The sequence below is a fragment of the Lacerta agilis genome, chromosome 1 (assembly GCF_009819535.1).
Source record: "Lacerta agilis isolate rLacAgi1 chromosome 1, rLacAgi1.pri, whole genome shotgun sequence".
Lineage (NCBI taxonomy): Eukaryota > Metazoa > Chordata > Lepidosauria > Squamata > Lacertidae > Lacerta > Lacerta agilis.
The window spans coordinates 74,541,071-74,563,921 of NC_046312.1; the positions used below are offsets into that span (position 1 = coordinate 74,541,071).

The 22,851-nt window shown below is 42.6% G+C and overlaps 1 protein-coding gene across 6 annotated transcripts in view; it reads right to left on the reverse strand.

Moving 5' to 3' along the window:
• The window catches only part of TSPAN4 (tetraspanin 4), a 504,940-nt gene that overhangs the window by 183,229 nt on the left and 298,860 nt on the right, over positions 1–22,851 (reverse strand). For 5 of the 6 annotated variants that reach the window (XM_033155489.1, XM_033155472.1, XM_033155466.1 and 2 more), the window contains one exon: positions 14,903–14,982. In XM_033155489.1, the coding sequence (XP_033011380.1) occupies positions 14,903–14,965 (63 nt within the window). In that variant the 5' untranslated portion in view covers positions 14,966–14,982. Of the gene's footprint in view, positions 1–14,902; positions 15,448–22,851 lie in introns of those variants that run through there. The other variant, XM_033155449.1, reaches the window with a different exon arrangement.

Sequence of the window (22,851 nt, forward strand, 5' to 3'; positions counted from 1 at the left end):
TCACCAGTTGACGCTAACCAACCCTGGCACTAGGAGAAAAAAAATACTGTTTCCCAAACTCACCTTGCCTTCCCACTCCCGCCAATAAGGGACTCAGAAAATATAAAGACCCTTTCAAATTCCACATTCTAAATAAAATGAGAGATATTTAATTCCCAAAATGGAAAATCACTTTCTAATTCTGTGAACGTGATCAAATAAAATGTGGGAGCTGTTTATACTGCTCACCCAGATCCCCTTGATAGAGAGATTAAACTCTTAGTTACGTAGTACAATGTAACTCTCCTATAAAATTGGGTATCAATGTTGATCAAGAACATTGAATGTTAATTTTGAAAGACACACATGGTCAAAGTAGCAATAGGGGCAAGCAGTAGGTTCTGACCAAGACCTTGATTATATGTCCATACCTTGATTATTATGGTCAGAATACATAGGAACATTACAAGGCCCACCAAGTGTTGCATCCTAGTCGCACAGTGGCCAACCAGATGCCTATGAGGATTCCAAAAGCAGAATTTGCGTGCAACAGAATTCTTGCCTCCTGAGGTTCCCAGCAACTAGCATTAGAAGCACACTGTCTCTGACAGTGGAAGTAGGACACAGCCACCCTCTTTTAAAGCCACCCAAGTCCATGGCCATCACCACAAGCAATCATGTCTTGTTTGCGGAAGGTACCTTCTATCATCTATGGTGGAACTGTAAAACAGTTAAGAATTATTGGGAAATGATATATAATGAAATGGAAAAAATGTTTAAGATAACCTTTGTTAAAACCCCAGAAGGTTTTTTGTTAGGAATTTTAGGTCAAGATTTGCCAAAGGGAAAACACTGACTTTTTATGTATACTACAACTGTGGCAAGGATGTTATTGGCACAAAGATGGAAAAGCGATAAAATACCAATGAAAGAATGGCAAGGAAAACTTACAGAATATGCCGAAATGGCAAAACTAACTGACAGGCTATGAAATAAGGACAAAAAAATCATTTAAAGAAGATTCGGAACCATTTTCGGCTTATCTACAGAAACAATGCAAAGAATTGGACTCATTAGCGGGTTTTGAGTAACCTTTTACAAATAACAAAATTTATATAAATTATTAGATTAAATATAAAAAAATGAATGGAAAGGAAATAAGCAGGATTTGATAATGTGTGAAAGCAAACTAGAAAAGGAGGTTGAGGGAAGTCCGGGGGGGGGGAACAATTTGGGATTGGTGAATTATGATATATGTTATACTGTAATTTGGGGGGAGGAAATGGAAATTTTAATTAATTTTTTTTAAAAAATCATGTCTTGTTTGCAAATAGGATGCCCAAAACATGCCTAATTTATTGGGAGAGGGAGAGACACAGGTAGGATTTGTTTGCATAGACATAGTAGCCAGAATATTTTATTTTCCTTAATGGTTGCCCTACTTAGAAAGCAGAAAGGCTTATTGCTCATGAAACACCAAGCAGTGCAATGTCTGTGCATGCCTACTCAGAAATAAGCCCAAGAGAGTTCAATTGGACTTACTTCCAGGTAAATGCTCATAGGAGTGCAGCCTGAGAGACACTTCCAAAGATGGAAGTAACATGGAGGAAGGCTAAAAACAAACACAATTCATTCTTTGCTCTATGTTCAATATAAAAATGCACGCCTGTGACAGTGAACAGATGTGGTGCTACTGAATATTCATGAACATTCAGCAACATTTTTTGGGGATGTGCAACAAAATGTTGCTGCGCAGGACATTCCTGTTCAATGTTCCAGCCAATCACGTCATCTTTCCAAATACCCTATTCCATTCTCCACCCCATCTAGTTTCCCAGTTCCAGATACTCAACATTTTGTTGCCACTGAGCATGCTCAGAGTTCTTTCTGAATTATTGGGGGGGGGAGTTGTCCATTTAAAGGTTCCCTCCCAAATATATATATATATATATATATTTCCCCACTACTGCAACTCTTGGGGTTTCCCAGAGGCTGCCAGTATCAGAGCCAGTGTGGTGTAGTGGTTAAGAGTGGTAGACTCGTAATCTGGGGAACCGGCTTCGTGTCTCCACTCCTCCACATGCAGCTGCTGGGTGACCTTGGGCTAGTCACACTTCTCTGAAGTCTCTCAGCCCCACTCAGCTCACAGAGTGTTTGTTGTGGGGGAGGAAGGGAAAGGAGAATGTTAGCCGCTTTGAGACTCCTTCGGGTAGTGAAAAGCGGGATATCAAATCCAAACTCTTCTTCTTCTTCTTACCTCCTAGCCCCTTAGCAGTTACATAGTGCCTGAGTTTGCTATTAGCACGTGTAAGGATGAGTTTTCTTCACCCTACCTACTAAACGCTACTTGCAGTTAGGAAAATTTGCCCACTATATCTCCATAATGCTGACCTCTCTCATTTCTCCAAAATGCTAGGTCTGTCAGAGCATTAGAGCTTGTCATTTCATAGGTGAGAAACTGCATTAGGCAGGAGTGTGTCACAGTGTTGTAATAACTGTCTCCCACCATGCGAGAGATTATTCTCTCTCCCTCTCTTGTCTTTATAGTCATTACAGAAAAAATGGAACACTAATAGGAATTTTGTCTGACAGTGTCGAATTTATCCCGGATGGAGAAAACTACATCTTGCAGGTAGATATCTAATCATAATGGCAAGTCTACATTCTTTCCTCTTAAGCAGCTTCAGTATTTAGTGGCACATATACAGGGTGGCGCTGTGGGTTAAACCACGGAGCCTAGGGCTTGCTGATCAGAAGGTCGGCGGTTCGAATCCCCGTGACGGGGTGAGCTCCTGTTGCTTGGTCCCAGCTCCTGCCGACCTAGCAGTTCAAAAGCACATCAAAGTGCAAATTGATAAATAGGTACCGCTCCAGCAGGAAGGTAAACGGTGTTTCAGTGCACTGCTCTGGTTTGCCAGAAGCAGCTTTGTCATGCTGGCCACATGACCCAGAAGCTGTACACCAGCTCCCTTGGCCAGTAATGCAAGATGAACGCCGCAACCCCAGAGTCGTCCGCGACTGGACCTAATGGTCAGGGGTCCCTTTACCTTTATACAGTCTTAGCACCTTGTTTCTAAGTCAGCAATCACGGCATCTTACACTTCGAACATGTTCTTCCTCTGCTGCAAAGTGCCTTTGGGAAGAGGTGATTTGGAACAGAGAAAGATTTCCCCTTGAAGCTCCTCCACAGCAACTTTTATCTCATGCATGGTTCCACGCTCCTGTTTGTGATGTAAAGAATGGTCAAAAACACTAGCAAGGCTAAAAAAGCAGCTGAAATGAGGGGTTCAGTCAAATCACAACTAGTTAGGAAAGGGTTAAAATCAAGCACTTTGCAAGGGATTGTGGCCACCAAGGCTGCATTACACCCCACCACCTTGTGATAACTAAACATGAGTGGCACCTACAGTACCTCAAAGTGACATGTAAGAACCCCACTATAAAGCAAGAGCCTAATAAAGTTTAGTTTAAAGAAGATATTCACTCTAAACAGTATCTCCACAATTGTGTCTTTATACTCTGCAAGTGTGATTCTCATAACAAGGTTCAGCACTTTTAACTTGCACACTTTGCACAGACAGCTATGGGAGAGTTAAACAAATACTCAACTTTCTGTCTGATAAATCAGCGAGTTGTGTAGCAGTCCTACAAATGCTTTTTTGGAAGCAAGTTCCACAGATTTCAATGGTTCTAGATTTGGGTAGCTAGCCGTGTTGGTCTGATGCAGTCAAAATAAATAAAAAAATAAGAAAATTGTTCACTAGCGCCTTAGAAACCAACTAAGTTTGTTCTGGGTATAAGCTTTTGTATCTGAAGAAGTGTGCATGCACACGAAAACTTATACCCAGAACAAACTTAATTGGACTCTAAGGTGCTACTGAACAATTTTATTTTATTTTTAAATTTATTTTGATTTCAATGGGAGTTTCTTCAAGCACAGGTGTGTGGGATTGCAGCCTTAACATTTAACTTTGGCTGGATTTTGCTCTATACAGTTGTAACTTGGTTTTCGAACATCTTAGTTCTCGAATGTTTTGGCTCCCAAACGCCGCAAACCCGGAAGTCACTGTTCCAGTTTGTTAACTATTTTTGGAAGTCGAACATCTGACGGGGCTTCTGATTGGCTGCAGAAGCTTCCTGCAGCCAATCAGAAGCTGCGCTTTGGTTTCCGAATGTTTTGGAAGTTGAACGGACTTCCGGAATGGATTCCATTCAACTTCCAAGGTACGACTTTATTCTGTAACTGATGAAATGTGCATCACTGTAACAAGATTCTAGGGGATCTGTTGGAGCTACACAGCATCTCACAGAGATGCATCTTGCACACCCTAACATCCCTGTACCAGAGGTAATAGGCAGAGTTTGCCCATTGCTTTGGTGTCCCAAGTACAACACTTGCTATATAAGGAGTGGGAAGCAGCTGCATAAGGGTTTGTGCATTTGTCAGTTCAGTTTGAGAATGGCCAATAATACAGTCATGTGTAAAAGGGGGCATTGTACTCTAATACACAAGTGATGTTATTAGCAAAAATGTAATTCTTTCACGGTATGGTTCTTTCTTTTAATTAGATGATAAATAAACAAAAATGAATTTTTAAAACATTGGCATGTTCCCCAGTGGCTTTAGATGCAGCTTGCTGTTTTGAACTCCGGTTCCGGAGAAAGCAGCAATTCGGTAGGAGAATCCTTTGACCTAAAAATGCTCATGACAGAAAATTCTAAACATAAGCTGGCTATATTTTAGCATCTGTGGATCAGAAAATGTTATCATTTTTTAATTGAATCATTTCATGAATACGTTTTGTGCAGTGTCTTTCAACTCCTGCTCCTAATCTAATACTCCTACATTAACAGAATGGATAGAACATTGTTTTCAAACCATCACACACACACAAATCCCTTTCTTTCCACAAAACATTTCCCTTTCTTTCCACATTTTCGGAATATGTACTACCTAGTAAAGTTATGCAATCAGTGCAATACCGATTTCAAACCTGGCATACTTTTGGGTTTCAGAACCTCTTATTCAGGAGTTCATTATACTGTGTACATATACTAAGTGATTTCTCCCCACCACAGGGCAAAAAGCAGCATTGGAGACATGTAATTACCGGTAAATGGGGGAAGTTATCCCCCCCCCCAGTGCCACTTCCCCAACCCAATCTATGCTTTCCTTTATTCAAAAAGGGCAGGGAATCCTAGACATGCATCTCCCATAAAGGGATGGGTGAATACACAGATTTTGATTTCTCATTTTCCACGCTTAGCGTGAGATGCACTTAATGAATTCCATCAGGGGAAGCCTGAGAAGGAGCTTCCGCTTGGGCAATAGGGCTTTCCTCTCCTTGTTTTCCCCCATGCCCCCCCCCCAATTTGCTCTGTAGGGGTCAGGAGAACCCCCAGAACAGGATGTGCACCATTAAGTTCAGTTCTCCACATTTCCATATCAATTTTTGAAATTACTTATTAAAAATGCCCACCTGAAAATTAAGCAGCATTTTAGTGTGTATTTTTCCCTATATGTACACGTGTATGCACAGTTTTGTAAAGCAATTTCTCCTTATCTAATATTTTCTGTGTGCTAGTTTCACAAATATATACATGTTTATGCACACTTTACCCAACTATGTGCATTTTTGAATACATTCCTTAGTTGGAGAACTGCACTGAAAAATCTGGAGAGGTGCAAAAATTCAACAGATGACTGGGTTTCAGTTCAGGTATTATTTTGGAAAGCACAAATTGGCAAAGCTCAACTATAAATGGAAACTGGACCCAATTTCTCCCCCACCTCTGCTTCCATATTCATGTCTGTTTGGCCTCCAAGTAAGTACATTTTGAAGTATGAACAAGTCCCGTTGATTTCAGTAGCAAATAAGTAAGTGCTTAACTAACTCTCTCATTAAACTCAGTGGCTTTTCAGTTTGAAAGGTTTGTGCCCAATGAACTGCATATGTGTGTGTTCTGTTCTGTTCTGTTTTTTTGTTTTAGCTCCTTCTGCAACTACTACAACAACATGAGGATTGCACTTATCACAGGCCAGCTCCAAAGTTGATGCTGAAACACAGGCCGAGGCATTTTGTGGGGCCATGTGCAATTTCCCCCTTCCAACCTCCTCTCATGCACAACTTTCCCCTGTCCAACTTATCTAGGCTGGGCATAATGCATATCACTGTCAACTAGGTTCTGTTCCTGGGTCTGTTCCTAAACCCATGTCGAGAATCTGCATCTTTGGTTATTTTAAGAGAATAGCGAGTTAACTTCTAACCTGAATAAAAGAACTGTAAAGGTAAAGGTAAAGGGACCCCTGACCTTTATGTCCAGTCGTGGACGACTCTGGGGTTGCGGTGCTTGTCTTGCTTTATTGGCCGAGGGAGCCAGTGTACAGCTTCCGGGTCATGTGGCCAGCATGACTAAGCCGCTTCTGGCAAACCAGAGCAGCGCACAGAAACGCCATTTACCTTCCCGCCGGAGCGGTACCTATTTATCTACTTGGACTTTGACGTGCTTTCAAACTGTTATGTTGGCAGGAGCTGGGTCCAAGCAATGGGAGCTCACCCCGTCACGGGGATTCAAACCGCCGACCTTCTGATCGGCAAGCCCTAGGCTCTGTGGGTTAGACCACAGCACCACCCGCATCCCAAAAAGAACTGTAGATATATTCAAAAAGTAAAGGTGGTGGTGGTGGTACAAAATGCACAGAGTAGGGCAGGGGTAAGTCTGGTGCAAGAGGAGTGTGGTGAGGGCAAGGATGCTTAATCTTGCAAGCTGGCTCCTAGTAACTAGGGGAAGGGCTGTAGCTCAGTGGTAGAGCATCTGCATTGCACACAGAAGGTTCTTGGTTCAATACCCAACATCTCCAGGTAGAGATGGGAGAGAACCCCGCCTGAAATCCTAGAGAGCTGCTGCCAGTCAGTGCAGAGAATACTGAGCTAGATGGACCCATGGTCTGACTCAGTATAAGGCAATTCCCTATGCTCCTGTGTACTACAACCAACTTAAAGGTGAATCAGGCCAGAGCCTATTTTTAATCCCCCCTTCCATTACTAGGGATAGAGAACAATCCAAAGAGGTACCCAGCTTTTTCCTAGCTGCACATATTGTTAACACCTATGGAGAAACATCACAGCTCTTTTCACAGAATCCAATCTGCTTGAATGCAGTAATGGGCCTTCATCTTTGCACACAGAGGATGCTGCCTTCTGCCAGGTGATACTAATTGTACATCTGGCCCAGTATTGCCTGCTCCATCTGGCAGCAGCTCTCCGAGGTCTCAGGAAGAAGTCTTTTGGATCACCTGCTACCTGATCCTTTAAAACTGGAGACACCAAGGATGGAACTGGGGCTTCTGCATAAATAGGTGTTCTACCTCTGACCTAACCTCAGGCTTAGGACTTCTACCAGATATAGGATATACTGGTACATATGCTTTCCTCTCCAGCCTGCTTGTCCTCCCTCCCTGCTGCCCCCACATTTACTGGCTCATGGTTGTGAGCTCAGTACTCCCCCCCCAAAAAAAGGTTTTCAAGAAATTAGGGTCAGATCCTTCAAAATCAAATGCCACAGCAGCATTTTTCACAGGCAGTTGCTTATTTATTGAATTTGCATTCAGCAGTTCACCCATTAGCGAAACTGCAGTAGGGAAATATGAAAAAAGAATGTCCTCTTTACAGAAAACGGCTTTTACATTGGAAAAAGTAACCAGACTGTTATTCTAAATCACTGTTTCCACAGCACACCGTCTATCCACCTGGGCAAGGGCCAACCAGGTGTTTCCAAACTAAGTACTGTAAAACTGTAAGAAAAACACCAGAGGGTAGCAAACAGGGTCCCTCTGCTGGAGGGCAGGTGTCGCATCAGATTACCTGGCTGCATATCTTTCACCTGTTCATCTAAATATAAAGTATATTACCATTTTTCTGGCAGACGGAACACTTTAAAAATGAAAGATAATTTTTATCTCAGCAGAGAGTGTAGTAGGAGAGTTTTCAGAAACGGTAAGTGCCTTTTCAGGAAATGCCAGTATTTTTCACATCTCGCTCCTAAATTAGGATATTTGATTTAGCCAACTATGCAAATAGGTTTCGTGCTATGGATCAGCCTGAAGCCATTTTCAGCATTATCTCTTATGTGCAATTTAAAATAACATTATGGTATCTTTTTTCTTCTTCTTCCAAGTGATCCTTCCTTCCTACATGCTCCTAGGATAAAACCGTTGTTGGCTCATTTTAGAACTGTGGCCTTATTTAGCCTGAGTTGTCAACCACTGAAGAAGAAGAAAAAGACTGTCTGCTTTTCAGACACAGGCTTGGAAATGCCTTTGTGCCATTGGCTCAGTTCACAGTGCCATCTACTGCTGCGGAATAAATTATATACAGGACAGAGGAATACCACCCCACCATTCCATACATTTTACAAACTGATAGTCTGACCACTACCAAGAAAGGACACAGATTGACACAAAATGTGCATATGTTAATTTATATACAGTTCTATGATTCTATATCTATAGATGTTAATTTTGAAATAATTACTATAATTTCCACAGAACTACATCCCTGATGAGATTTTAGGATGAAGGTCATGATGGAGATGCTGGAAGCCTTACCATTCAGTAGAGGTTTCCTTTTTATTTAACGTCTTGCCTTACAACATGGATAATAGTTTGCAGCACTGTTTGCAATTGTGCCAGTAGATGCTACTGAGTAGAATTTCTATCCAACTTAGCTGCTCTCTGTCACAGGCCGAAAAGCAGCACAAACAAATCTTTGCTCATGCACAGTGAACTATATGAAAATGCACATAGCAGCAGGTGCTGTGCTGAAACCTCTCTAATTTAATTTTGAACAGTTCCCTTCCCCCTTGAGGTCTCTCAGGAGCCAAGTAATGTCTCACTATCACCACCCAGTGGTTACGTTCAGGGGGAGGTCAGGGAGCACATGGAAGACTGAATTCTTTATCCATTCAGCAGCCAACCAGTTATCGGTTTTAGGATTAAACTGCCCCTACAGTTAAGCACACATTGGAGTGCCTGTACTTTTGGGGGCTTTTCCTCTTCCAGAGATTAAGGAGCTCAGCTGTGACATTTCAACACAAATCCTAATAAGGGCAGCAGACTGGCTTGCCATCTTAAGAGATGCAAAGGACAAAATCCCCCACAACCTCCTATTCATTCTGCTTGCTCTCTAAGACGGAAATAACGCAGACTAGACAAGTGGCATTGATTGAAGCACTGTGATCTACATGTGAGCTCTACTCAAAGTCTCACTAGTGGGACATGGGGCAGAACTGATGGAGTGTTTTCACCTGGACCAAGTCCCACGTAGTTTGTGCAAATTATTTAGGAAGGAAATGTTATATTGACCCTTCAATTACTTCAATTGCCATCAGAAATAATAATCCAGAGTGACACAAATCAGTATCCTCCAAGAGCTAGGGCAGGGAAGCAAGTATCTTGTGTCATTGATTGTGATGGGTGGGAATGTACTTAGGCCAAAATTCCACATTTAATAATGTAAAGGCCACTGCCCAGTACAATTAGACAAGATGCTCACTCCCTTACCTACCCATGTAAAATATATTTCCACAGAGACCCCTGTAATTAACAAAAGAGGTGCACCAAATGTCTTAGCACTCTGCATTCAAACACATATTGCATCCTACCTCCCCTTATTGTGGGATCCCTCTGAAGTGGAGATCGAGCAGCGCTGGGTGTTGATAGCAGACTTTGACCTCACTACAACAGGATTCTCATGCATACTGCTTTATTTTCCTCATAAGCATAGATGTGGAAGGAAGCACAGGGAACTTCCACATCTTCATAGGGAAGGAAGCATAGGGAACTTCAAGGAACTACGGGCGTGGGTGTTAAACCTGCTTCCTAAGAAGCCTTCCTCATCTCTGTAGCTCCAACCCATCATGGGCTCTATTTATTGGTCTATAGTGCGACAAAACACATATTTGCCTAGATACTTTGTAGCTGGTATCTGCTGAAATTGTTTGATTGTATTTAGGAAACATATACTGTATTAACTTCCTCCAGATTCTGCAGCAAATTATTTATTGATACTGTGCTTCAATGTCGACAACGTGTCATTCATGTTTGTTGAATTAAGTGACTAAAACTGATACGTTTTTCTTTCTCGGAACTAGAGAAAGAGCAGCATTGCATCCTAGGGTTCCATAAGTTAAACATTTTATATTGCTTAAAATGTAAATGTTTGTGGGGTTAATGCTTTAGTGGGTAACATGTTATTGTACTGACAAACCCTTTTCCACAATAAGCATGTTTTAGGAAGGGGGGGGGGACAGCAGGCAGAGGGAGCCAGGGTGAATATAGATATACCTGTAGATAGATATATAGATGTAGATATAGATATAGATAAAGATAAACACACATACACAAATGGAATGGAAAAGTGGTGACTAAAGTTGAAGGCATATGGGTTGAAAGCCTATTATCCACCACAACCCTTAAATGCACAGCAGGTGGTGCTATACAAGATCAATAGCACTTTTCTTTGATTCTGCCCTGAGGAGACTGGTAGCATCTTATCAACTGTGTGGCTTTGTAAGGGATAGCAGTGTTCAAGTTAGACATGGCTCCGATGCAAAATATTTGCCTGCCCCTAAAACCAGGAAAACACTGTATCACTGATCTTGCACTGGCATGTCTATTACCTTTTTGTCACCTTTAGCAAATGTGAGCATGATACTCAGCAAGACTGTGTCAACTTTCTCACCACCTGTTGCTGGAGCAACCTGCTGTCTCTCTATCTAGCTCTTCTTCAGCTGCCTACATCCTAGAATTGATACTGTGTGTCCACAAACGGATAGATCTGTAGCTCCCTTGCTCCAAATTCCAAAGAGCCTATAAATCACATGCATCTCTAAAATGTTCACATATACACAAAACAGATGCACAGCAATTAGTTAGCTCCACAATATGAACACTACAAATCCCGCAATGCAGTGCACTTCAACAACAAAACAATTCATCCTGCCAAATTCGTTGCCCTATGGTGTGTATATGATATACACATATTATAAGGGCTTATCCATGCCAGAGTTTAACATGTAGTTGCAGTTGTTTGCATTCCCATTTAATTTGCATCATCCACATGATGTTCCCCACAAACCTAAGGTACCTTTCTGGTTTTCCCCTATAAATTTTCCTAATCAAGGGATAACCCAGTAAATTTTGGGGGAAATGACTCCAAATTACTTCATCTGGGACAGCAGATGCATTACTTTCCCCTATGGGTGGATCAGATTTCCATTTTTGCTGCTACCCTTTCCATGCCCCTACACACACTACTTGTGAAATAAAATGGAATTTATCTGTACCTGGCCCTTCTCTCACACAATTTCAGCAGTTTTAGGACAGACACACACCTCTCCATGCCCGTCGACACATTTCCCTGTATCCTGTAGCTTCACACCAAGTGAACAATTAGAATTGGATAGGAAACCTGTGGTTATCCAGATGTTGTTGGATACTTCCCATCAGCTTGAAGCAGCATGGCCATCTTCAGGGATGATGGGAGCTGTAGTTCAGCAACATCTGGACAGCAATTGGTTCCACATCTCTGAACTGAGGTGTCCATTTCTGGAGAAGGGCCAGCGTTAGCCCCTTTAGATGGTATCTCACAGTAGAAGAAGTTCTTTCAGATCAAGAGATGCCCAGCAAGGTGCAAAGGTCCACCCTTGGCTACAGTCAACATGAATCAGTCCCAACATTGATCTATATATCTCAGTGTTCTTGACTCTAACTGGGAGCAGCACTGCATACAGCAGAGGTAGCCAACAGTACCTTGCCAGGTGTCCTGGACTACAGCTCCCATCAGCCCCAGCCAGCATGACAAATATTCAGGGACAATGGGAGTTGTAGTCCACCATATTTGGGGGCACCATGGTAGCTACAATGCACAAAGCACTGCAAGAGCATTCATGGTAATTGCTGTTCTAAATTCAATTAATAACATAGCAATATCAAAACAAGACAATTATATAGATTTTATTTTAAAAAAACAGATTTGGGTCTTTGATATGCATACCTTCTAAATATGCATATTTTACAACAATGGCTATTCACTTGAGCAGAACCTGTGAGCTGGCTAGTGAGGAATACCTGTAATCACTTGTTTTCTGAAAAGTGGGAGGTGTACCCTCTTCCTTAAATGATTGGGGGTAACTGAAAGTCTAAGTATTACATTCTTGCTCTCCACTGTATCTTTCCACTTAACATGAATTGGGGTGGGGTGGGGTGGAGGGCAGGGAAGCAGCCCTGATAGACTGAAGGTGTTGCTTCTGTTTGTGCGAAGAACACTTGCTTGTTTGGGGACAAATGATTTTGTGGTGGCATTTTGAGTTGTATCTGGTGAAACAGGAAGAATGTATTAATATATGACTGACCGGGGATGCATTTAAGAACACAGGCTATTTCTAGTTTCTTAAAACAATGACTTTTTGATGCTAAGCAAAAGAAACCCCAGAGGTTTACAGATAAACAAAAATGGAATAATGAAAATTTCCGCTCCTCAATTGGACACTAGCATCATAAATAATTTATTGCATGCTCTCCAGATCTAGTCTTGGGACACAGACAGCTCATAACACCTGCACTCTACTGACCAAGACCTTGAGAAAAGGAAGAATGCAAGAAAGACCGTGGTGGTTGTAGTGAGCTTGTTCAGAAAGATCATAGTAGCAATTACATTGGTAAATATCCCAAGGAAATGTTCTGCAGTCATCCCATTGGAAGTGCACACACGTTGCAAGCAGTAATTCCTTTTTAAAAAATATGTGCATGTACTACAGTGCAGGATGAATGGAGAGAACCTGCAGGGAATGTCCTTTAAGGCTCTACCGTGCATCATCTTAAGGGTGGCTATTCATGCCAGCCCTCTTGTTTATCTTTTGCATATAACATTTTAGCTGGCTGGCTGAGCAAGAAACTCCACCAGAAATGGACAAAAGCCTTAGAGAAGCGGATGGCTTAAAGGGACAAGAGAATCACAGTCCCTGACTTGTCAGGAAGCTTTGGGGTAAGCTGGGATAAACACCAGGGGATATTTCGGATCCCAGCAGTGTGTGTGAATCAGGAACTAGAAAACAGACTAGTCAGATTTGATATTTTCTTTTAGCTTATCCGAGCTTAAATGGAGTTCCCCTCCTTGTGTTTCAGAACTCTCTTCTGGAACTGAGCCAATGCTGAATATACGTATATTTGGTCTGCAACAGGAGTAAAGCAGGGAAATAGAGGGGAGTGTTTTGAGAAAGGTAGGGTGGTGGGTGAAGCCAGCCCAGCCTTAATTTTTAAATAGCTATCCAACCCCTCACCTCTCCTCTCCTTCCCACCCCCATGAAGGCCAGAGCTGTCGCTATCTCCCCATCCTCTTCTCAAACCTCATTCCCCTCTGTCTGTGATGGCAAGAGGAGTGAGCAAACAGGGAACGTGACTGGGCAACTGTGGTGCCACTTAGAATTCACTCCAGATTGGGGCCAGGCACTGCCAGTTACTAATCCCTACAGCCCCCCCCCACCCAATTTCTTTAACCACATTCTGATTAATTGAGATGAGGGCTAGTTTACATGAATTTGTTTATCTTTGCTTAGCACTTCCCTAGCATAAATGAGGATGCCACACAGTAGGAATGTCATATGCCATTGCAACCAGCCAAAAAACAAACAAAAAAAACTTCACTCTCCACACGCTGGCCCACTGGCACCCAAGCAAACATGCCACATAAGCCGGTTAACAAACCGAATCACGCTGCTTTCAGTAAGACTGTGTTAATACAGTGCAAGGCAATTCCAGCAGCTTTTGCAAAACTTCTGATGTTCCTCCAAAAGAAAAGTTTATCCGGGTTGTTCCTGATTTTGCACCAACACAGTCTTCCCTCGGAAAGCAAAATTCCAATCAGATTTGCATCTTCAGATACTCTCCTGGGGATAAAAGTTAACGTGGCAGCTTAAAGCAGGGCTAGGAAGTTGCTATCAGGGTGTGCAGCGCTCTCCCAGAAAATCTAATTCTGTGATGCAAAGTCTCTGCTCAGTGCAGAAAGCTGAGTGCTTGCCTGCTAACCTACTTTATTGCAGCTGCAGTATCACTGTTATTGATGACACTGCCAGGCATAGGTGGACACCTCATCACGTGCACCCCTATGATGTGCATATTGATCCAGACAATTCTGTGTCACAGAACAACAAGATCATAACAAGAACCACCTTTACAACAGAGAATCCCTTTGCAAACCAAGCTGAACTTAGGTTTGAGCATGCAGGCACCTTGAAGTGGAACAAGGGCAAACAATGAATTCTCAGACTCCAGAGCAGTATCTAAGCATGCATGCATTTGAACCAAATCGATAAAGAACACAGGGAAAGGGGAACATGGGAAACACCTGTATTTTCTTGGTCCTGTAACAACTCATCAAGCAACTTAAGAGTTAGAAAGAGGGAGAGGGAAAGCCTTTCTGCACACCAGATACAGAATGAAGTGGCAGAACTCTGGACGGTACCACTTCATGGTGAAAGTGGGGGAGGGGGTTCCATATTTTTGAATGCTCCTCACAAAAAAAGGCTCTAATATGCAAGAAACTCAAGCATCAGAGACAGAAATATGTGAAACCTTTCTCCCTGGTCTGTTAGTGGAGAAAGGAAGTCGCTTTGTTTTATTCTTTTCTACAGGACAGAACATTTCAGATCAACGGAACTCCTCCTCCTACAGACTGAAGTGCAACAGTCCAGTTTTCTGCTGCCACCTCAGCCTACCACTTCATTCTGCATCAAGTGCACAACAGTACCCAGTTCTTCACTTTTGCCATTACACACTGCCCTGAAGTTTGGAGGAAAGCAAATCTATAGAATTTAGAGGCAACAGAGAGGGGGGGGGAGGAATCACACCTGCACACATACTCACCCAGAAGAGGAGGTTGAACACAAACATGAGGTACTTAATGCACTGCAGGCAGTTGTGAGCCATGCTGCACCTCTTCAGTTCTAGAAGAAAAATAAAGGAGAGATCCAAGTAAAAGACCACATACTTGTTCCCCTTGGGGGATGTGTACTTAGCCTTGGTGGCCTTAGGGCCTGGGTTGGTATGGAATCCAAAAAAAGAGTTGCTCGCGGCCCCAAACTGGCCGCCATACATGCTGCTATAGCGACGGAAGGCGCCATTTGGAAAACTGTAATCCTTGCTGTCCAAAGAAGGGCTCCTGTGGTAGGTTGATTCATCCGTGCTAGATCTGCGCATGGTGACGTCAAAAGTGTTCCGCAATTATTACTGACAATGATATTTGCAGGTTTATTTTACTGGGAGTGGGGGGGGGGCAAGTTGCAGGTGGTTTCCTTTATTTGGTTTCCCCGCCCCCTATTGTTTTCTGCCAGCTGTTCTTTTGCCTACCATCCTGACAAGGAAGTCAAAAAAACAGAAAAAGAAAAAGAAAAAGATTGTGCTGTCAATGGAGCCAGTTGGCTAACAGAAGCCTGCTCAGCCAAGAGTTAGGAAACAACGCGCTTACTTGTTGAGAAGTCTCTCCTGCACAGCAAACATCCTCTTTGGTGTCACAATCGCCCCCTCCCCCCTGCTATCAAAAAGAAAAGAAAAGCAAAAGAGAGAGATACAATACCCAAACAAATTGTTTTGCTTTGGTTTTTTTAAAGAGAGAGAGAGAGAGAGAAGTGATCTTGTTTTTGTTTTATCCCAAATGCCATTTAAAGTCTTGACTCCACATTGCCTCTCAAAAACCAAAAAACCAGGGACGCTGCACGGAACGGAGGCTAAGAACAAGAGGGATTATCCAAAAGGCAAGCAGCTCCCGTGCCCGGCTCCTCTTGGCCACATTGCTCTGCCCAGAGATGCTCAGTTCCCTTTAAATGATCTCCCCGTCTCCCTTCGCACAGAGGAAGCCCACGGCAGGAAGAAAGAGCGACCCGTGCTTCATTCACAGCGCTGTCGCTCCTTAGAGATTCCAATCCAGTCATGCTCCCCTGTGCTACTAACACAGTCCCAGCTCTCCTGGTCCATTCCTGCATCTGAAGCGAGAGGCAGGAGGAGAGACGCTTTTCTTTACTGTATCTCATGAATGCCTGCTCAGCACTCTCCCCGGCTCATGCCCCTCTCCCCAGCCAATCAAATTTACTCTCACGCTACGCTACTCTCCCTCCCTCCCCCCCTCCATCACCTTCTTAAAAAAACCCAAAACACTTCCCCTCTGTTTCTTCATAGCAAATCCAGCATGAGCTGCTTTTAACCAATCGGTGTACAGGTGAAGAAACTACTGTATATGTGTCTCCGGATTTAACCAGAGACGTTCCCAAAGATAATTGCATTCTCACTCTGTCCGGTGTATGGGGTGGGATTTTAATCACCCCAGCTGCCACTGGCTCCTTAGATTTATGGTCCCTTAGGAAGGAGCCACAGAATTTACAGATGTTCTAAGTGTAATTGCCCCCAAAAGCAGGGAGCGTATTAAGTCTTGTACGAGGTGCTTGTTTATGGAGGAAGGACTCCTAAGCTTACTTGGAGATGCTGCTTCCCTCTTCATCCCCCATCCTGCACCCCTAAACTTCAATGGAATACCTGTGCTGCTGCTGAGATGATCCCTTACTGTGGGGAGGTCTGTGTTTCACTTCTTCATTTTTCTGGTCCAACACATCACTCACTTGATTGTCCTGACAGCTAGGTTTCTCTCTCAAATAGCCCCCTCACAGCAGACTCAAAGAACTCCCAATTCAGTGCCACATGAAGAAAAAAAGTGTGCCAAAAATTGCTCTGGAAAGGGCACGCAACTTCATCTCCTCACTCTGGGACGCTCACCCCGTGACCCCAGGCCAGTCACCATCTCTTAGCCTAGCATACCTCACAGGGTCGCTGTGAGGATGACATGGGGGTGGGGCATGCATGTTGCCTTCAACTCCATGAAGGAAAAACAGGACATATATGTTATAAATGGATCAATGAAACAAAACATGGAGACTGCATGCCACCTCCACTATCCAAGTGATCCAACAAAGACCCCGGGTTGGCTATGTGGATGGGACAAGCAGGGATGATACTACTTTGGGCAAGTGAGAGTCGGGGTGGATATCCTCCCTCCTTATATAACTATGAAGAGATACTTCTAGGATACTTCTAGTACTGACTGCAGTGGGTAGTCTCTCCATTTACAGGTTAGGGAGCCTCCATCTACGCCACCAAACTGACCAGGTCCAGGGGGTGGGGTGGGGTGGGGTGGGGTGGGGTGGGGTGGGGTGGGGTCTCTTCCATCTGTTACTTAATTCAGCAAGCAGTAGGGATTTCAGGCTTACATGGGAGGAAAGATTATCTTATGGGCCATGGTCCAGGCAAATGACTCTGGGAAAGAAAACCAGATCATGTTCTGCTGCCATGATGCCACATTTTGCCAGTTCTCTTGATTTAATCACAAACAGGACCATTGCTGGTGCTTCCATAAAGCTCTAATGTGCTAGAGACACTAAAATAAAGCATGAACATCAAGAATAGCCCTGCAGAGAAAAGTGCGGGAAAGCCATGCGAAACCATGGAAAGTAAACACACACACACAAACACACACACACACAGAGAGAGAGAGAGAGAGAGAGAGAGAGACACAGAGAGAGAGAGAGAGAGAGAGATTTCTCTTGGACTTTGTTTGATTTCTTTTTCTGGAGTCAACAATACTATAAACAGCTTTCTAAGCTTTGCCTTTATAGTGAACAAAGGGGGGGGGAGAACGCAGTGTAGTGCTGAATTCTCCATTCTCCCCCCTTTTGTTCACTATAAAGGCAAAGCTCTTCTGTTCAGGGCATTTCACTAATGCTGCATGCATGTCCACCATGGGTGCTATTTTTGGGCAAGTTTATACAAGCTTCAGTTGAGAAGCTGTGACTCTGCAGTTCAGTCTGCAGGGACTCATTTCTTTCATATATGGAGGCCCCTTGGTTTGATTTCAAGTGCAGCAGCATAGTGGTGACTGGCACTGAACATGCACAGCTCATAGTCCTATGGCAGGGGTCAGCAAACTTTTCCAGCAGGGGGCCTCAGACCTTGTGGGGGGCCGGACTAATTTTGGGGGGGGGGCTGAACCAATTCCTATGCCCCACAAATAACCCAGAAATGCATTTTAAATAAAAGGACACATTCTACTCATGTAAAAACACACTGATTCCCAGACCGTCTGTGGGCCAGATTTAGAAGGCGATTGAGCTGGATACGGCCCCCGGGCCTTAGCTTGCCTACCCATGTCCTATGGTTTACTAATGTCCCTCAGGATTAGGAATCACTGATATAATACACACATCACATGAAATACATCATTGGGCAGCAGGAGGAAGTGACTGGTTAGCAATTTAAACGCCTTGATGCAGAAAGAACATACACAATCTGAAAGCAGACCTCTTTCCCGAATTATCTTTCTTGAGTAGGCAATCAAAGAGAATTTGGCTTAATTAAACAGTAAAATAGAAAAAGAATAGAAGATAGAATCATTGAATTGTAGAGTTGGAAAGTACCCCAAGGGTCATCTAGTCCAACCCCCTGTAATGCAGAAATCACAGCTAAAGGATCCCTAACAGATGGCCATCCAACCTCTGTCAAAAACCTTCAGTGAAGGAGAGCGCACCACCTTCCGAGGTAATGTTCCCCTGTTGAGCAGCTCTACCATCAGAGAGTTCTTCTTAATGTTTAGCTGGAGTCTCTTTTCTCGTATTTTGAATCCATTTATTTGGGTCCTACCCTCTGGAGCAGCAGAAAACAGGCTTGCTCCATCTTCCATGTGACAGTCTTTCAGATATTTGAAGATGGTTATCATATCATATCATATCATATCATATCATATCATATCATATATCATCATATATCGTGATGATGCAAACCATCTCTGCAAGGTCATCCTTGCAAGGCATGTACTTGTTTGAACTACAAGGAATTTATTAAAAATAAAGGCAATCAGCTGTTCTCTCTTTCCCCAACCCAAATGGTCTTATCAAACACAAACATAGATACTGGGTGGGATTAAACTAATGAGTCCTACCAGTGGAAGCCCTGTGGGCTCCTAGAGTTCAGCGTGTTGTCCAAACCCAATCTTGCAGTTACGGTAGAGCTCTCTCCTCACTAATCATGAGCTGTGGCTAGAAACAAACCTTTGCTACAAACCTACAACAAGCATTTGTGTTTTATCTACTTCCTAAATTCCTCCTTCAAATCCAACTAGGCTCCCTGTATGCCTGCCTGCCCCTTATCAGCCTCCCCTGTCTTTATTTGGTGTCAGACTTTTCTGCTTTTTCTCCAGTTGCCTTAGTACCACCAGCAGGTGACTCCTTATTCTATCCATCCTGATTCCGTTTCTCATCTGTAGATTTAACCAAACAGCTGCCAGACCAATCTTAGTGTGATCCTTGTAATTAGCAGGTTTTATTTTTCTTATTCTGTCACAAACAGTTTATTGGATTACTGTGATACTGGCTCTTCATTTCACTGTTAATTCTCTATACATCAATTGTTAAGTTTTCCCCATGGTGCACTGTGAACCTTGGTGCAAGCCTGAAACATGTAGTTCTGCCTGTTAACACATGTCGTCACTGACAGCAGTAGACATGCAGTAAGAGTTCCCGATATATTTCAGTTACATGTCTACTCTGACAATGCACATTACACACTATGCACCATCTCCCTCAGAAACACAAAGATGAATACAGTGGTACCTCAGGTTACAGACGCTTTAGTTTACAGACTCCACTAACCCAGAAATAGTACCTCGGGTTAAGAACTTTGCTTCAGGATGAGAACAGAAATTGTGTGGTGGCAGCGGGAGGCCCCATTAGCTAAAGTGGTACCTCAGGTTAAGAACAGTTTCAGGTCACCTTCACCCCGGTATGGTTTCCCTTCATCATACACACAGCCCAACAAGACAATGACAAAAATCTACCGACAGCATACAAATCAATATGGCTAACCTGACCAAAAACACTCACCCACCCCACTCACACAGGAAACCAAAGACCACCACAGCCAACCACAAATGAACAATCACACCCTACACCAACCCCGACTTCTCTCCCCACCAAAGGAACACAAGTGAACAACAGAGAACCTGCACAAACAACGCTGACACCAAACCCTACATATATTAAGTAAAATAGAAACATCGTCATCCCACCCCACCCATCTCCCCATCCCGCCCACCTCTTTCCCCCTTTTCTTCCTAATGTCTCAACAAACGAAAATGACTTGTAAAAATGATACATGGAAAAAAATACAAGAGAGACATTGCACTACCTTTGTAAATCAAGAAAATCTTTAATAAAAAAATACTTTTTTAAAAAGAAGAGAACAGTTTCAGGTTAAGAACAGACCTCCAGAATGAATTAAGTTCTTATCCTGAGGTACCACTGTATTATTTCTAATGATGAATAAGCAGCCCTTGCAAATTATCTCTATAAAGAAGCTGAAGCCCTGCACTCATACTAATATCAATAATAAAAAGAAGTGCATATCACATTTGGCTTATTGTGCAAGCCAATTTCTGCTCAGAAGAGTCTCGCTGTTAAATGTTTCTATACTCCTCCTGCATGCAGTTACAGCGGCAATGTAATTTATATGCTAGCCATCATGCATGCCGGTGCATCTTCTAACCTGGGAGATCAGCTAAGGTTCAAAGCAGCAGCAATTCAAAGGTACACGTACGGTACAAATGCTCTCACTGTCTAGTACAAAGCATTCAATCAAGCACAAAAATCAGTGTTAACTCTCAATAGGTACTATAGTCCCTGAGACAGCAACCACTTTCAAGGAGTCTTAAAAGCAGAGATTTCAAGGTGGGAGTAAAGAATGGAATTCAAACAATACAATATTAGCTTGTAGAAGTAATAGTCCTATGCTACCATCTCCACAATGTTTATTGTCCGCTCCAGTCTGCCTTTAAAGCAGGTTGATTCAAAGTGACCTCTGTCTCCCATAAACAAAGCAAGAAAAATGAAACAAAGCTATTATACACTGCTGAAGTTTTTATAAGTAGCTACAACTTCTGTTTCGCATCAACATAGGGCATTTTCACAGGTTACACTAAGGGGGAAAAAATCTCCCATGTCCTGCATCCTTAAAAGAAAAAAAGATGAGCAATTGGCAAACTATGTTTTCTTTTTAACAACCCAAAAAGGCCCTTACTATGAAGCAAAATAGGATGCTTGTGCATAAAGGAAGATAACCTGGCTCTAGAGGCCTCCAATACATGCATGGGAATAGAAGATCTCTGCTGGATCAGAACAAAGGCCCATCTACCTATAATCACCTACCTATCCTGTAATCACAGTGGCCAATCACACGCCTATGAGACTGGCATCCTCTTGGCCTTGGTAGTACCTTTCCTTACCTAGGGTATATAATCTATCTTAGCTTCCATTATTGTGGTTTTTAATAACCTCCAAGCATTCTGGAGAGATTTTGACCATATTGTCTTTCTCTTTCATTTTAGAAACCCTCTCATTTTTGAGATGTTTCCTCTTTTGAAGTCAAAAGTTTTAGCAACTTTCCACTTACATAAATGTAGAATTTGATAGCACTGTGGTCACTGTTTCCAATGGTTCAACCACACATATACTATATTGCAGCAGATTCTGGGCCCCATTTAATATCAAGTTCAGAGTTGCCACCCCTTTGGTTGATTCCAACCACCAACTGTTCTAAGGCATCTTTTACTCTCTTTACAATCAATTACTGTCATTATATACTGTATAAGGGTCTGATGACTTCTGTTTCAGTGTATCTGAAGAAGTGTGCATGCACATGAAAGCTTATACCTAAAACTACTCAGTTGGTCTCTAAGGTGCTGCATTATAATTTTTAAATTATTTTGGAAGAATTCTAAAGACTTTCTTAGATCATATAACTTTTTTGAAGACTTGATTATTTTAAGGGAGTTTTTAGGTTTTTAAGAAGAGTCTTTTTAACTATCTTTTTAAAAAATTGTTTTAATTTATTTTGACTACGGCAGACCAACCCGGCTACCTACTTGAATCAAGGCATCTAGATTATCAATAAATTGTACCTCTTTGGCATAACTTTGACACACATCTACCCAGTCTGCGTGGGATTGCCTGAACCCATCGATTACTACAATATTTCCTTCCTTTGACGTCTCCTTGATGTCATTCTCCTTCTCAAGATCACACTGGGCATTTTGGTCAATGGGGGTGGAGGGGCAATGATAGCACTTTCCCAGTACTAAATTAATACTGGGGGCTTGTATCATCATCCTTAGCAATTATTTGGAAGAGTTTCACTGCCCTGCAGTTTCCAGATTGTTGGGCTCTATGCTTTCTTTGATGTACAGGGTGACACCACCTTCAACATGCCTGTCTTATAGCGTTTGCATCCAGAAATAATCATGTCATACTGCTTTTCTCCATTCCCCAGATTTCCATTATACTTGCTATAGCTATGCTTTCCTTTAAAACCCAGTCCTCCAGCTCATCCATCTTGGCTCAAAGGCTTCTAGAATTAGCATATAAATACCTATGCATGGTGTCAGTCTCCAAATGCCTCTGGCATATGCATTTTGCCCATCTGTGATTGGGCCTCTTTGAACTGCTGTCATATCCTTCTGCACATTTGTTGCCTGGTTTCTCCACTTTGGAAAAAAGTGTGTGTGTGTGTGTGTGTGTGTGTAACAATTCTATGCATTTTTACAAAGGAGTATTGGAGCTTACACCTACTTTCCCATAAGGAAAAGTTAACAAAACAATGACAATCACACCAGTTTGATTAATTCTCATGATGTCATATAATGGAAATCATACTCAACTAAACTTTGTTCAGCTGAACCGGTTATTAGCTTCCTTGGTGAAAATCCTGGTCTGAGGAAGAACTTT